Below are 15244 nucleotides of genomic sequence, written 5' to 3' on the forward strand. Positions count from 1 at the left end.
CGATCCCAGGGTTCTGGGACCGTGACCTAAGCCGAAGGGAGACACCTAACTGACAAGAGCCACCCAAGCATCCCTCTCTAACGCACTCTTGAGGTTGATGCTGAAACGCCGAAAGTCTACACAGACCCAAACCCCAAGTCTTTCTTCCCACATTCTCCACTCCTAGGACCTTGTCCCAGGGCTCCGGGGGGCTCCTCAGTGGTGACCAACCCACTGGCAGTGGGGGCACCTCTGGGTCTCCAGTTCTCTCAAAAGATCCCAAGGCCTGACACACGACCTATGGGCCCTAAGTCCCAGCAGCCGGGGGGCTCCGTGCTACTCAGGCCGCCATGTTCCCAGAATCCACCTGACACACATCATCTCACTCCCTGCCCCAGTAGCCTTATGGGGTGCACCCTATTATGGTCTCCATTTTCCCGAGGAGGAAACTGAGGTCCCAGGAAGTTTACAGCCCTGTTTGAGACCCTGCATCTCTAGCTACTGAACCAGAACTCTCCCCCAGTAACGCCTCCCAAAGATCCAGCTGAATAAAACATGTCCACTGAGGACTAGCTGTGTGGGTGCCCTTCAGGGGCACTCTGACATACCCACCTACCTCTGGAGGGCCTGAGCCCATCCGAACCCTTGAACCAGGGGCCCCCCACCCCCCACCACATTTCTGCACAGCCACAGCGGCTGCAACAACTATGTTGCTTGGCCGTTTATCGCCCCTGACTGCTCACACAAGGGTTTTAACGAAAATCCATGGTATGCCTATTAGCTAAGGAAATATTTATTCTGGGGTTGTCAGAGAATCTTGGACAGAAAAGGTCTTCTTGACTGAGCTGTGTACACACAGTGGGAGCGTGCATGGGTGTGGGTGTGCACCCGTGTGCGCATGAGTGTGCGTGTGTACTATGTGCTCCGTGTGCATGTTCATGGATATCTCTTTGTGCGTGTGTGGGTGCCCACTCTGGTGTGTGTGTGTACACACACCTGCACACGCACAGAAAAACATACCTTTTGTTATCAAAGATTCTGTCGGAAGATGCTCCTGGGTAATTCTGACGCACGTGTGACCAGAAAGAGGGAAAAACAAATTTACATCTTTTTTTGTCACGGCCATAAATGGTTCCTGGGTTTGTGCCCTCAATATTGAATTTTGTTTTCAGCTGAGAGGGGTGGTGAGTGATGCCTGCCTGGGCCTCATCTCTTTTCACCCTGCCCGAAGCCTCATAAGGAAGGTCTTTTTATCATTCCCACTTTATGTGCTGAGAGAGGTGAAGTCACTTGCCCAAGGTCACACAGAGCTCAAGTTCAAATGCAATTGTATCTGCTTTCCCAGCCTGCGGGCTACATCACTCCACTCTTCCTGCTTCAAACCTTCTCAGGTTGGAGACGTTCTAACAACCCCCCACTCAGGCCAGAAGGGCAGAGTCTGCCTTACTCCTTTATTAACTGGTTTGTTCATTCCTGGGAGCCAAGGGTCTTGTCAGTTTTCTCCCGTCATCACCCATGGAAGGTTCCAGAACATCAGAGTAACTGAGAAGGTATCTGTAGATTCATTTGCTTGATAGGGTCTCTCCTTCCATGGTGGTGCCTGTTGGCCTTGTTCCCAAATCAGTGTGTCCCGGGGCACTGGCAGCCCCCAGGAAGGTTAGACAAAGGGTCTCCTGCTCTGAACTCCCTTAGGGCTCTCCTTGCATCTGGAATGAAATCCCAAGCCTGTGATCAGCCCGCCTGCCTTGCTGGCTTCACCTGGTACCCCGGACTCCCTCACTCCTCAGCTCCAGCCACACAGGTCCTTCTGCTCCTCAAAGAAGCCAATCAATTCACCTTCTGCTCCGAGGCTTTTGCTGTCCCCACTGCTAGAGGCATTCTCTTCCAGTCTCTGCTCAGAGAGGACCCTCGAGCCAGCGGGAGGCAGCTCCTGGCGCGTACTTCCACATCTATCTCATTCCTATGTAGGATGAGTTACTACCTGAAATTATCTGGATTATGCATGTCTTTATCTCTGTCCATCTACTCCTTACTCACAGTGTCACCACGGCAGGGAGTTGGTCACTGGGCAGCAGTCTCCCCCACACTAGCACGGTGCCTGGCACACAGTGGGGGGATGAAAACTGGGGACACAGAGGGCAAGGTGGTCTCTACCCACAGCGTGTCCGGAAAATGAACTATGAGCATGAGACATGTGTGCATGGTTCCTGGCACAGAGCAAGCTCTCGGTAAGTGAAAGATGTTATTTCCTCAATCAACAAGTATTCATTGAGCAGCTGCTGTGCGCCTATCATGAGCTAGGAGCCAGGGAGGGAGTAGTTGGGAAAACTGAAAAGGACCCTGCTCTCCTGACCTGACAGTTCACTGACACTGAACAAAATAAATAAGTGAATTCCACAGTTTGTGGAAGGAAGGGATAAGTGTTCTGCAGAAAAACAAAGCAGAGAAGGGGTTCAGGAAGGCAGAGGGTGAGAAGCTATTTTAAACAGGGTGATGGGGAGGTCTCACTGAGGAAGGGATATCTGAGCGACGATCTGAGGTAGGTGAGGGACAGAGCCTCGCAGAGGTCTGATGGGGAAAACACTCCAGGCAGAGGGAAGTGCAGGTGCAAAGGCCCTGGGGTGGGACCCTGATCATGTCAGAGAATTGTAGCAGTCTCCTCTCTGCAATTTTCTTTCTCAAAATTGACAAGCACAAGTGCCTGCCGCCCAAATGTTGCCGAGAGCATGCAGCATCTTTCTCTGTGCCCCAGCTGCCTGTCTCTTTAACCTTGAGTGCCTTTTTGGGTCTCATGTGTCACTGGGTGGCGAGTGAACTCCCCTTACTTCAGAAGAACGGCATGGGCTGGGGGGGCCTTAGGTGGTGTCCGCCTCACCTATTACTGCCAAAAGTGGTCATGGGGTTATTTTTAAACATGGAGAGGAAGTATTTATTGTTCCCCAGCCGAAGAGAGCTAGGCAGCCCGAGGGATTCTTCTGGGGAAGCAGTGCAGTGTCCTTTCCAACATGGTAAGTAGTGAGGGCTCTGAGGTGTGATGCCGCGGCGGGGAGGGGGGGGGGGGGAAACAGCACCTGTGAGCAGAGGACAAGAGGGGAGGGGGCAAAAGGTGGCTTTTGAGGGCCTCAGACCCTGGTGAAAAAAGCAGTGCTTGGTATGTGCGCACAGAGGAACCCCAATCAATGCCCCGATAAGCCACAAATAACAGCAGCTCCCAGGGACTCGCAAAAACAAAATAAGAGAGTTGGCTTTTTTATGGCTTGTCTACTGACCTCTCGAGGAATCAATAACTCCCAGGGCTTGCAAAATGGGATTGAACGCTTTTAAGGATCAAATTGTAATTCTTTTCTCTTGTTCAGGCAGCTGGGGAAAAGAATCTTTTTGTTTTCACCTTTTGAACTTGCAAATTTAAAACCTGTCTCCCTGGGTTGTTTGGTTAGGTGTCCTCCCTCCCAAAGCAGGAAGCCGCCAAATCAGGGCCACCCTGGGGAAATGGTTAGGAGCACAGACTCCGGAGTGCAACTCCGCTCTGCCTTTCTGTGACTGTGTGACCTTTGGCAAGTGACCCAACCTCTCTGAGCCCAGGCTGACTCTCCAGTAAAATGGCTATGGTAGTAGTAGCGGGGCGCCTGGGTGGCTCAGTTAGTTAAGCGTCTGCCTTCAGCTCGGGTCATGATCCCAGGGGTCCAGGGATCGGGGTCTGAGTAGGACTCCCTGCTCAGTGGGGAGCCTGTTTCCCCCTCTCTTCCCTTCTCAGTCTCTCTCAAATAAATAAATAAAATCTTTACCCAAAAATCGCATCTAGTTGACTGGGGGATTAAATGAAATCATGTATGGATGGTGTTCAAGCATTTGCTCTATTTCACATGGGGCAGAGTGGGGACAAAAGTTAACTCGCTCTTCTCTGCACTGTTTGCCTATGCAAGGACAGAACATTTAGAGCGGAGATTTGGAGATTTCGCTGCCACCCGGATCAAAGGGAAATGGGGAGGGGGAAACAGTGGGTTTTAACACCCTGAAAAAGAGTCATTTCATAAGGGCATCCCTCATGGTTTAGCGAGCCTGATGTTTCCCCCCCTCCAATTAATCCTCCTTCTGTGCATTACGGAAATTTTGTGACATGCATTCAAACAAAGGCGGCTGGATCCTGCTGGGGCTGGTCCGCAAGTGTTGCCTCTTTCCCGGGAGATGCATCCCCACCTCCCCTAGTTTGCAAAGGAGGTTCTGCAAGGCTCGCAGTTTCCAACGCTCCACCAGAACCAGCATGCTTGGGGACACGTTATTCCGTGTCCTCTGATCCCTCCAATATCACTGTTTCGAGATGAGTGTGGACCTCATACCCCCATTTCACAGATGAGCAGCTGAAGCCCGCTCAGAGATGGGACCACCTGACTTAGTTCTCTAACCCCCCAGCTTCTGACTCCTTTCACTGATGCTCCCCCGCAACCCCCTCCAGGCACCAAAGAAAGCCAAGAAGAGAGCAGAAGGCGCCAATTCCAACGTGTTCTCCATGTTCGAACAGACCCAGATCCAGGAATTTAAGGAGGTGGGTGCAGCTGTTGAAAAATCCGTCCAGAGGGAGATTCCCAACGGTTAGAGAGAACGCTCCCGGCAGGAACCTCTGGGCTAGATTTTTTAATCCTCCAAACAACGCCAGATCCCGCCTCAACATGTGCGTGGACTATTTAAAGAAATTATTTTTAATATTTTTTTTGCCGATCATCAAAGCAAAGCTCTTTTCTTGTTGAAAATATTGGCGGGGGGGTGGGGGGGATTCAGAAAAGCACAAAGAAGAACATAAAAACGACCTACAATTCCACCACCCAGACATAATCAGTTAACATTCTGATATTGTCATTTTTGTATTACGCGTATATACGTTTAAACTATTTTGCTATTTTTCTTTGGGCAATTCCTCATCAACATTTTCTGTCATTTATTGAAACCACTCCCTACGGTTGCAGGTTACCTTTGCTTAGACTGTTTTACGATTATGAATATTTTGCTTGTTTCCTTGGGGTAAATTCCTAAAAGCAGAACTGCTGGGTCTAGGAACTAAAAACCAGACCCAACAGCCCTCCAGAAATGCTGTACTAATCCCTGCCCCCATCAGCCTTTTCAAAAGGAAAAAGTGCCTTTTTCCCCCTGTATCTCCATCAACATTGGGTATTAATAGCCTAAAATATTATTTCTGCCAAACTGAGAGATGATAAAGAGTATCTCTTGGATTTTAAATTATATAGTCCCCCCATTGTTGAACACTAGCCAGGTGGAAACGCCATCGCATTCTATGGGAGTGAGGCTTATTAAGTAAACCTAAGTACCAATTAGGTCAAATTAAGCCACTGCCCGCAGGCTTAGAAGGATAGACTCTGAATTAATTTTCCAGCAGTCGTGATGGCTCACACTGAGTCATCCACACTCCCACCTGGGCCTTTAGAGGAAAATACACTGCAGAGCCAGGTGGGTTCTGTATCAAAAGGGAAACAATTTGGGGCTCCAAATGGGACGCGAACACTTGTACTCTTTTGTCCTCACTAATGTTCAGATCCCAGGAATGTTGTGTCCCATAGGCAACCAGGGAAAGAATTCCCAGGACGAAATATTCATATCTGAACTTGAAATTGTCACCTTGCAGGGAGAAGACGCCACGCCCCTTGCCCCCTCACCCTGTCCCAATCCCTGGAATGAGATCAGCTGCTGGGGGGCGTGGGGAGGGGGCGCAAATACTTTCAGAAACAGCTGAGAAGAACTCAAAAAACTATGCAAATGATAAGTCCTTTGTAAATTGACCTGGGCATTTAAAAAGGCTCTTGGGAGTGTTCATGGGTGCTCCCTGGGAAAGATTACCAGCCCCATTTTATAGATAACTAGGCTCTGGTGGTAGGGGTCGGGGTGGGGGAGGAGACCTGGGTATTAACTTGATTTTTTAAATAACAATTTCCTGGAGATGCGATTCACACAACCCCAAAGTCACCTTTGTATGCTACGAGCACAATTTGGTGGTTATTTACTAAAGTCGCAGAGCTGTGACGTCCAAACATTTTCCTCACCCCAGAAAGAAACCACATACCCATTAGCAGTCACTCCCCTTGCCCCCCCTCCCCCAGCCTCTGGCCACCGCCCGTCTATTTTCTGTCCCCATGAATTTGCCTGTTCTGGACATTTCGTGGAAACGCATTGTACAGCACGTGGACTTTTGCCGTGGCTTCTGTCACTCAGTGTCCTGAGCCAGGCCTCCTCCGTGTTCCAGCAGGTGTCAGGCTCTCCTTCCTTCTTCTCGCTCAGGAGGAGTCCATCATGTGACTGGACCACAGTGGATCCGTCCATCAGTTGATGGTCACATGGGCGGTTTCCAGGTTGGGGCTATTGTAAATAAAGCTGCTAGGACGTTCAGGCACAGGTTTCCATGGGGACAGATGTTTTCAGTTCTCTTGGGTAAACGCCTAACCCTGGAATTACTGAATCCTATGGTAACTCTATGCCTAATGTTTTAAGGAACTGCCTGGCTGATTTTTGACTCTCGATCTCATGGCCTTCATGCTCCCTGAATCCCAGAATCTCATTTTCCCCAGTCCATAGCCCAATCTCTTGGGTTCCTCCACTCAACTTCTCCTGGGCTGACCAGCCAACCTCCCCCTTCCACAGGCCTTCACCATCATGGACCAGAACAGGGATGGCTTCATCGACAAGAATGATTTGCGGGACACCTTTGTTGCTCTTGGTATGTCCCCCGCCAGGCCTGCAGGAGGGTCTCCTTATCCCACCCTCCCAAGGGGTGGAAGGGAAGACCAATGTAAAGGTCAAGAGCTTGTCATTTTTCAAAGAAACAGCTCAATCATGGCTGGCCTTTAAGACAAGCTTTGGAAGATAGCAAAGTGTTGAGGCTTTAAGTGTCTTCATGTATCTTTCATTTTTCTTTAAAAATTTTTTTTTCTGTGATTTTGAATGCAATGCCAGCTCACTATAGAAAATTTGCAAAATTTAGAAAAGTATAAGAAAGAAAACTTAACCATTAGGTCACATTCCACTGTCACATGTCATCTGGTTTTTTGTGGGTTTTTTGTTGTGGTTGTTTCAAGATTAGAATCATTCTATTTTTGGATTCACCTCTTTAACATCTCAACAGTGTGACCACGAGTATATGGAGCTTTTTCAAAATATATGTGGCCAACCTGCAACCACTCACCCCTCTCCACTCCCACTCCCAGAACTCAGGGCCACCATGAACAGCTGTGCAGGTTGTGCACTACACCATTCTACAGATTACTGTTCATGTCTGTAGCCACTGCAGGTTTTTTTTTTTAAAGATTTTATTTATTTATTTGACAGACAGAGATCACAAGTAGGCAGAGAGACAGGCAGAGAGAGAGGGGGAAGCTCCCCGCTGAGCAGGGAGCCCGATGCAGGGCTCGATCCCGGGACCCTGAGACCATGGCCTGAGCCCAAGGCAGAGGCTTAACCTACTGAGCCACCCAGGCGCCCCGCCACTGCAGATTTTTATATTTAAAACATAAATTATCTTAAGAAGGAGTGGCTTTTAAAAATTTGCACAAAGGTGCTATATGGGCTTGTGACCGATGCTAATATCAGAATCTCCAAGGCTGTGTGGGTTACAGCAGTTATAATCAGAAAAAGTTCCCTCAGTGATTCTGATCTGTCTCTCTCACCTCCAACCGAGAGGGATAATTTATAATATGAGCATTTCCCATTTAAGTAAAAAGTTAAAATATCTGTTTAAAATGTTCTGGGTTCTGAAGACACTATTATAAAAATAGCTAGCCCCTCCCCCCATTGGATGTTTGGGTTGTTTCCAGCTGTCTGGCTATTATAAATGACACTGTGGCGAACATCTTTTCCAGTGAATCTGATCGTGCCCATTCCATCTCTGATTGTCCCTATTCTAGATTCCCTCCAGTGTAATTACGAGGGCAGATGCCAGGGTCCTCAGAGCTGTTGCTGACCCAGCCTGGGGGGCCCTGACTGTGTGTTTCCTGCCGTAGGGCGTATGAACGTGAAAAATGAGGAAATTGATGAAATGCTCAAGGAAGCTCCAGGTCCAATTAACTTTACTGTGTTCCTAACAATGTTTGGGGAGAAACTTAAGGGTAAGTTCATGTGTAAGTCCGTATATGTATATTCGTGTATGTGTGTCTGCATTTGTGTGTGTGTGTGTGTGTGTATCTTCATCTTTGGGCATGAATTAAAGCACCAGGAGGGCAGACAAAGGTGGGCAGGAGATGAAGGCAGAGTAACCCTGGGGGGAGAAAAAAATAAAAGGAGCTGTTCCCGTTGCTCCAAGGCTTACCCTGAGCCAGACCTCATGCCGCCAACGTTGGCTGCATTCCCGCGTTTAGCCTCTAGGAGGCAGGTTCTCTTCTTATCCCTGGTCTAAGGCTCAGAGATGGAAAGCCACTTCCCTATGGCCACACTAGCAAACGCTGGAGATAGGATTCAAATCCCAGTCTTTCTAAATCTAGATTCACGTTTCAGCACGGGTTTGCTCAGAAGTGACTGGATTCCCAGCCGACTCTTTCTGATTGCCAAGGTTCAGCGCTCAGAAGAAGGCAGGGCCTTTCCTCCAAGCAAAACAGCCTGGGTTTGGCCTCTCCATCTTTGCAGGGAGCTGGGCTCTGCCTCCTGGGGTACCGTGGGTCCCCGTCCACCCATGGCATGTTCAACCCTGTTCTCTCTTTCAGGGGCAGACCCCGAGGAGACCATTCTCAACGCATTCAAAGTGTTCGACCCCGAAGGCAAAGGAGTGCTCAAGGCTGATTAGTGAGTGGGATGTGTAGGGGAGGACATGGGGGTTCCCTGTTTCCCACAGACACACCTGGTGCCAACACCTGCTGTTCTCTCTTGGCAGTGTTCGGGAGATGCTGACCACACAGGCAGAGAGATTTTCCAAAGAGGAGGTAACGGCATCTTGGACACACAGTCACCTTAGCTCCTGTGTGACCCTCTTTCCTAAAACACCCCTGACCCCACACTGACAGAGACCCTGCTTCTGGGCCCCCTACCTCACTTCATTCTCTCAACCACCCTCTGAAGTAGGGACTAGTAGTATTGTCCCTTTATAGATGGGGAAACTGAGGCCCAGGGAAGTTAGTCACTTGCCTGAAAGGACACCACCAGTTCTAAATGCCGGGTCCTGGATTCAAACCTAGGTCTGTCTGACTTTAGGTCCACCTTCTTCACAGTGCTCAGAGCCCTGGTTTGAGCACCAATTTTCTGATGGAGTGAGGGTGGTTTGCAGGGTGCCACATACTGTCATGTAGGTTCCGCACTGTGCAATTCTTCTGGCTGTTGCGCTCCTAAAATACACTGCAGAGTTATCTGCTGGTTGCAATTGTGTTCCAGCAGATGGCAGTAAAGTGTCCCGTTGTAATTTTTTAATTTTTTGTTATTATTATTTTTTTATAGCCGTATATATGATTTTTTCTGGTAGGAGGCAGTAATATGCCTGGAAGAAGGGGCACTTTTGCTAATTCGCCCAAAGTCCTGTTAATAATAGCAACAGCCCCGTTGATATTATTAATGAAGTATTTAAAATAGCCCCTTCTCAGGCTTGAAGCCATCAGTTTCCACATTTCACTAAACATTGTATGTAGATTTCCCCCTGAAACTCAAGCACTTAAAAGGGCCTGCCTTCACCTCCTACCAGCTTGATGACTTGGGTCAAGCGCTTTAACGTCCCTGTGCCTCAGTTTCCTCATCTGTAAAGTGGGGAGGGTAATAAAACTTTCCTGGTAGTACGCTGTGCAGATTAAACCAGTTAAGATATATAAAGTGTTGAAACATATGACAAGGACAGTGTAAGTGTTAGCTAGTATTGGCTGAGAGGTATTTTTTAAAAATAACTAGTCAATACTTTTTAAATGTGGAAACTGCATGTCAAAAAAAAAAAAAATCTAGATTTCTCATTTCCCTCCAAGAGTCAGATTCCCTCAAAAAGTCTGACCTCCTAGCCCATTTGGCCTCATTCAGCTGACTCTGCCCAGATGGGTTGTTCGACTGCTTTTAGCCACAGTCCCCACCAAGCCCCCTTGTTCCCTTACACAACCTGCTCAGCCCCTTTGTGTACATGCATTTGCCATCCCCGCTTTACCTGCTACAGGCGGGTTCCCAGGAACATCCCTGCAGGAAAGCCCGTGGGGTCAGCACCTGCAGAAAAGCAAGGAAGGGCAAGGCAAGGGAGGAGGGAGGCACGGAGGGAGCTGCTGACCCCCAGCTCAGGCCCAAAGAATATCTTGGCTGCACCCCACCTCCCAGGGAGCCATGGAGAGAGGCCCCCTAGTTGGATCCCACCCTGATCAGTTGGCTGTGGGCTGCCCCAGGAAGGCCATGACCTTGGGGCTGACAGCTGTCTGCAGCAGCAGGAAGACAAGGCCTTCCTGGAGGGGGAGCTGAGCGGCGTGTCCCCATACCCACCCCAGGCCTGCTGCCTCTGGCTCGGCACGGGGACCCGCACACAGTGGTCCCTCTTGCTTTCTCTCCTGTCACACTGAGCACGTGCTGCTGGCTCATTACAGATTGACCAGATGTTCGCCGCCTTCCCCCCGGATGTGACTGGCAACTTGGACTATAAGAACCTGGTGCACATCATCACCCATGGGGAAGAGAAGGACTGAGAGGGGCTCACCAGCCAACCCTGGGCTTGTCTTCAGTGGGGCGGTGGTCCCTGCCGTCCTCTCACTTTGCCCGGTAATGGTGCCATCCCTACTACTGGCCTGTCAGCTGTGTGGCTGCCTTGTTACCCATTTCCATCTTCTTTGCAGCCTCAGTGGCCTATAGATACCATGCGGCCACACATCCCGCAGCTAGAAATCCATCCCGAAGCTGTGTTCAAATAAACAGGATGTTGTGTATTTGTTCCTGGTGTTTCTCTGACAGAAGTGCCTTGAATAAAGAGGATCCTTTGCTAGTTCCCATGAAGGCAGAGTATGAGCGAGTGATGCCCCTGCTGTCATTATTATTGAATCCTTGTAACTCTTTATTTGAACTGGATCTTCCACAGCCACTCACGACTATTTCTAGCAAGGGCCACGATTTATCGGATTGTTAACTAGAGGACTGCAGCCCTTTTCTGTAGAGCCTAGCTTCCATGACATCCTCTCCTTTAGGATGCCATTGGAATGTTTCTCCCATAGATGTGCTTAGACAGGCCCCGTGAGAAATGAAGAGGAAGAGGCCTCACATTCATTCTAAGAATAGGGCTCATTTGGCAAAAAAAAAAAAAAAAAAAAAAAATCACATCCGTTAACTATCAGAGGTTAATTTCTAATTTCAGAAGTACTAGCTGGTTGTTCTGGTCCCAATCTCAGGGAGTTTCAGGAGTCATGATGACCTCATACAACTCTTGCTTCCTGTCTCAGCTCTTCTGTCCTAATTCTTCTACCCCATCCCAGGGTGGCTCCCAGAAGCCTAGTCTAGTCTCTTTGCAATGAGTGTGAGGAGGCACAAGGGTTATGGAAGAAAACATTTATTCTCTCTGGTTAAGGTACAAATGTAGCCCCGTCTGTCTCAACCCGTTAACTTCTTCCTGAGCCTTGGATCATCCCCCTTCTCGGGTACGCTCTCTGAACGTAAGTCCCTGCTTCGAAACTCTCTTGCGATGTAGTTGCTGAACACAAGCTGCTGAAGGCTGCTGTGGTCCAGGGGCTGCTCGACTGCATCAAAGACAGGACTTGTGTGAGGAGTTTGGAAATGAATCCCAGCATGGAGTGGGTGTAGATAGCTTCCCTCCCAGGGACAGTGCCTCTCTGCCCCATTCATGGACGCCCAAGGCAATGATGTCCAAGCCAGGTTTGGGGACCCTCCACACTGCTGGGAGTGGAGTGTGAGCATTCTTGAGGTTCAGGGAGGAAAAACATCAGTAAAGATGTACTGCACAAGGATGCGCAAGACAATAATTGTTTTTCTCCCAGAAGAGGATGTGAAGGTGAGTTTAGTTTAATGTCAAAGAGATAGGGCCACCATGTACAGTTGTTCAGGATGTAGACTGCACAGACATCTGGTGGAGATAAGTGAATGGATGGGCTGAAATCCAACCCCCACTCAATTGCCAAACCATGTCCACACAGAAGGGGCCCCTTTTCTCAATCTGTTCAGAGGGGGTGCCCCTTTGAATTCCCACATATGGGCCATAGAGACTAGTGTTAAGAGAACCCAATGATTATCAACATTCCCTTGAGCAGAAGTGAAGGCATCATCTGCAAGTTCCTGACCTTGTGAGGGCAGCATTACCAGCAGCCGGGTCCTGCCACCCTCCTCTTAGGAACTCAAAGGCCCAAAGGAAGCGGTGTTAGGGTGGCTAATGCCAGACCCAGCTTCCACTCCTGTTACGTTTCAGTTGCCTCGACTAAATCAAACAGGAGGGTGTGTGTGTGTGTGTGTGTGTGTGTGTGTGTGTGTGTGAGCACGTGCACACACACATCTGTGTGTTGGCACTCTTCCCCTACACCCCCCCATCGTTGACACACCTGCACACCTGAAGGGCTACTTAGAGAAGTGGGACTTTTTTTTTTAATCCAGTTTTCTCTGATTACTAAAGATGCTCAAGATCATTGTTAAAAAAAATTTAAACAATACAGAATTGTTTAACTTAGAAATGCAAAGTTCTCTGTAAATCACAAGAACCCACTGTAAGTCAGCCTACAAATCCTTTGTTTTAACATGCATTATCAAGATACCTTCCTCCTTCCCTCCCTCTCACCTTCCCTCCCTCCCTCCCCTCCCCCTCCTCCTCTCTGTCTCTCTCTCTCCCATTATACACATCTCTCGCCCTATTATACATCAGGGCTGTCAAGGGCTGTCTTGCACACTGTAGGACTTTTACCAGCATTCCTGGACACTAGATGCCAACAGCACCCCCACCTCCCAGCTGCGCCAAACAAAAATATCTCCGGACATTGCCAGAAGTCCTCTGAGGGGTAAATCACTCCTGGTTGAGGACTACTGAATATATATATATATTCCTATAATCCATATATATTACAATTATATTTATAACTTATATACCCTGTGTGTGTGAGAGAGGGAGTTTACAGGGTCCCACTGCATTCGTTTCTGTGTCTGCATAGCATTCCTATGCATGGATGGGTGAACGGTAATTCCATTCACCGGATGGACTGCAGTGAACATCGTCCTACTTGAGTAAATGTTTCTTGAAGGACCAGTTTGCACGGGTGAGATTATGGGCCTAATGGGTGTATCCAGGTCTCAGGCTTGTCACACCTGTGGCCACACTGCCCTCCCAAACCCAGATGGGGCTGATTTTCTCTCCACCTCCAGAAAGAAGGGCTGCTTCCCACAGTGAGGGAAGCATCATGCACTTCGGCCTGGGAAGAAGCCTGGCCACAGGGCCACTTAGGCATCTGGGTCCAGTCACCAGCCAAGCCACAGTTGCTTCAGCCAGGAGGTTGGGGGACACGGTGGGGGCGGCCCAAGGGTGGTCACAGGAGGAGTAAGACTCAGGGACATGGGATAAGGGTGAAAGACGGGATCAGGGATTCTCGTGTGCTGCCAGTTTGTAGACTGTGGACATTTTAAGGTTCATTTTAAATGGTCACAAAGTAGTGATTTAAAATATGTATATATCCAGGATCACCAAAGTCCAGGATCTTCATTGTGCTGTAGGGAGAAGCATCCCCCCGGCGAAACAGGTCTAGGGCCACAGCCACAGTGGAACCCAATGAGACTCATAAAGGGAAACTGAGGCTCTACACAGCAGACTCTCCCCAGCACAGGTCTCCTAGCACTTGCGCAGGTCACGGGAAGACAAGGACTCACCTTCATCCAACCTTTCGCCCAAGGGGTCAGCCCCGAGCACTGGGGGGATGACCTTGATGGGTTCTGCAGGCTTGAGGAGGGCAGAGCCACCCCAGAAGGGGTTGACGAAGGGTGGTTGGGTCTCGGTCTCTGCACCTTCCATTTCCAGGATCCGCTTATAGGACTCCAGCAGCAGCAGGTCATTGGTCTTCCTTTCGATGATGGCTGGAAAAAAAAATTGATCAGAACCAAGACGGCAGCCCAGAGACCTGGGTTGGGGGTGGGGGTGGGGTGGGGTGGGAGTGGTGGGATTGGGGTTGACGTCCCCTGCTGGAGAGGAAGGGAAGGAACAGGACAAGGTGTCTCTCATGGGCTACACCATGCATTCTCCAGAGGGGCAGTCTCATCCCGAGAGGGCAAACCTTTGTTGTTGAGAGGCAAACAAAACAAACAAAAAAACCCCACCTGACTTTATAACATAAAACAGATATACATACAGGACATGAACGACTATATAGTGTACCAGGAGTGTTAAAACTGCCTGAGGACCACAACTGGGGAAAGAATGTCTGAAAAGACTCCTAAGGAGGCAATAGTGAAAAGGAGGTTGAAAAGGAGGTTACACCAAAAACTGGGAGTCCCAGGCAGCCCCTTAAACACCTGATTTTTTTTCTCTTTTTTTAAAGATTTTACTTATTTGACAGAGATCACAAGTAGGCAGAGAGGCAGGCAGAGAGAGAGGGGGAAGCAGTCTCCCTGCTGAGCAGAGAGCCCGACCTGGGGCTCGACGAGGGGCTCTATCACAGGACCTTGAGATCATGACCTGTGCCGGAGGCAGAGGCTTAACCCACTGAGCCACCCAGGTGCCCCTACGACTGATTTTTCTCCTGTGCACTCTCTGCCTCAGGCTCCCAACTTTTGTTCACGCTGTTCCTTCTGCCCAGAATGCCTTTCCCTACACCCCTCCCTGAATAATGCCTGCTGGTGTTTTAAGACTTGGATCAGGACTCCGCCCCCTGCAGGAACATTTCTCTGAGCGGCCTACCCTACTCGGGGGACCTGCCCCTCCTCTGTGTTTCAGAGCCTTGTGCACTCACCAGAGTGGTGCGCTCATTCACTCACTCAACAAATGATTATCAGATACCTGCCGTGCCAGGCGCAGTGCTGTAAGTTCCCAAGGCATGGGAGGAACCAAAATGACAGGAACAGTAACTGGGAAGATGCAGGCCCTGACCTGATAAAGCCCATAAGCTTCAGTGTGTGTGAAGAAGACGGAGAGAAAGACAAATTTACCAAGGAACCTTGTTATCCAGATGATCATTATCTGGATTGTGTAACCACTGGATTTGGATACAATGTGGTTTTTAAAAAAGATTTTATTTATTTATTTGACAGAGAGATACACAGCCAGAGAGGAAACACAAGCAGAGGGAGTGGGAGAGGGAGAAGCAGGATTCCGGCTGAGCAAGGAGCCCAATGTAGGACTTGATCCCAGGAC

The 15244-nt window shown here is 49.2% G+C and overlaps 2 protein-coding genes across 3 annotated transcripts in view; one reads left to right on the top strand and one right to left on the bottom strand.

The window, feature by feature from the left end:
• CCDC63 (coiled-coil domain containing 63) overlaps window positions 1-15244 on the bottom strand; it is a 62360-nt gene that overhangs the window by 17170 nt on the left and 29946 nt on the right. The window contains exons 11-12 of one of the 2 annotated variants that reach the window (XM_046025228.1): window positions 13768-13971; window positions 11472-11645 (exon numbers count right to left, since the gene is read on the bottom strand). In XM_046025228.1, coding sequence (XP_045881184.1) covers window positions 11500-11645; window positions 13768-13971 — 350 coding nt within the window. In that variant the 3' untranslated portion in view covers window positions 11472-11499. Of the gene's footprint in view, window positions 1-11471; window positions 11646-13767; window positions 13972-15244 lie in introns of those variants that run through there. The other variant, XM_046025226.1, reaches the window with a different exon arrangement.
• MYL2 (myosin light chain 2) lies at window positions 2922-10818 on the top strand. The gene is made up of 7 exons (XM_046025229.1): window positions 2922-2987; window positions 4433-4522; window positions 6625-6700; window positions 7980-8084; window positions 8676-8754; window positions 8843-8891; window positions 10509-10818. The coding sequence occupies exons 1-7, from the start codon at window positions 2985-2987 to the stop codon at window positions 10605-10607; spliced, it is 501 nt and encodes a 166-aa protein (XP_045881185.1). The 5' UTR covers window positions 2922-2984; the 3' UTR covers window positions 10608-10818.

This window comes from Meles meles, chromosome 12 (genome assembly GCF_922984935.1).
Source record: "Meles meles chromosome 12, mMelMel3.1 paternal haplotype, whole genome shotgun sequence".
NCBI lineage: Eukaryota > Metazoa > Chordata > Mammalia > Carnivora > Mustelidae > Meles > Meles meles.

Coding starts and splice junctions, on each gene's coding strand:
- MYL2 (XM_046025229.1), top strand. Junction 6,701..7,979: donor GGACACCTTTGTTGCTCTTG/GTATGTCCCCCG, acceptor TTCCTGCCGTAG/GGCGTATGAACGTGAAAAAT. Junction 8,755..8,842: donor GGAGTGCTCAAGGCTGATTA/GTGAGTGGGATG, acceptor CTCTCTTGGCAG/TGTTCGGGAGATGCTGACCA.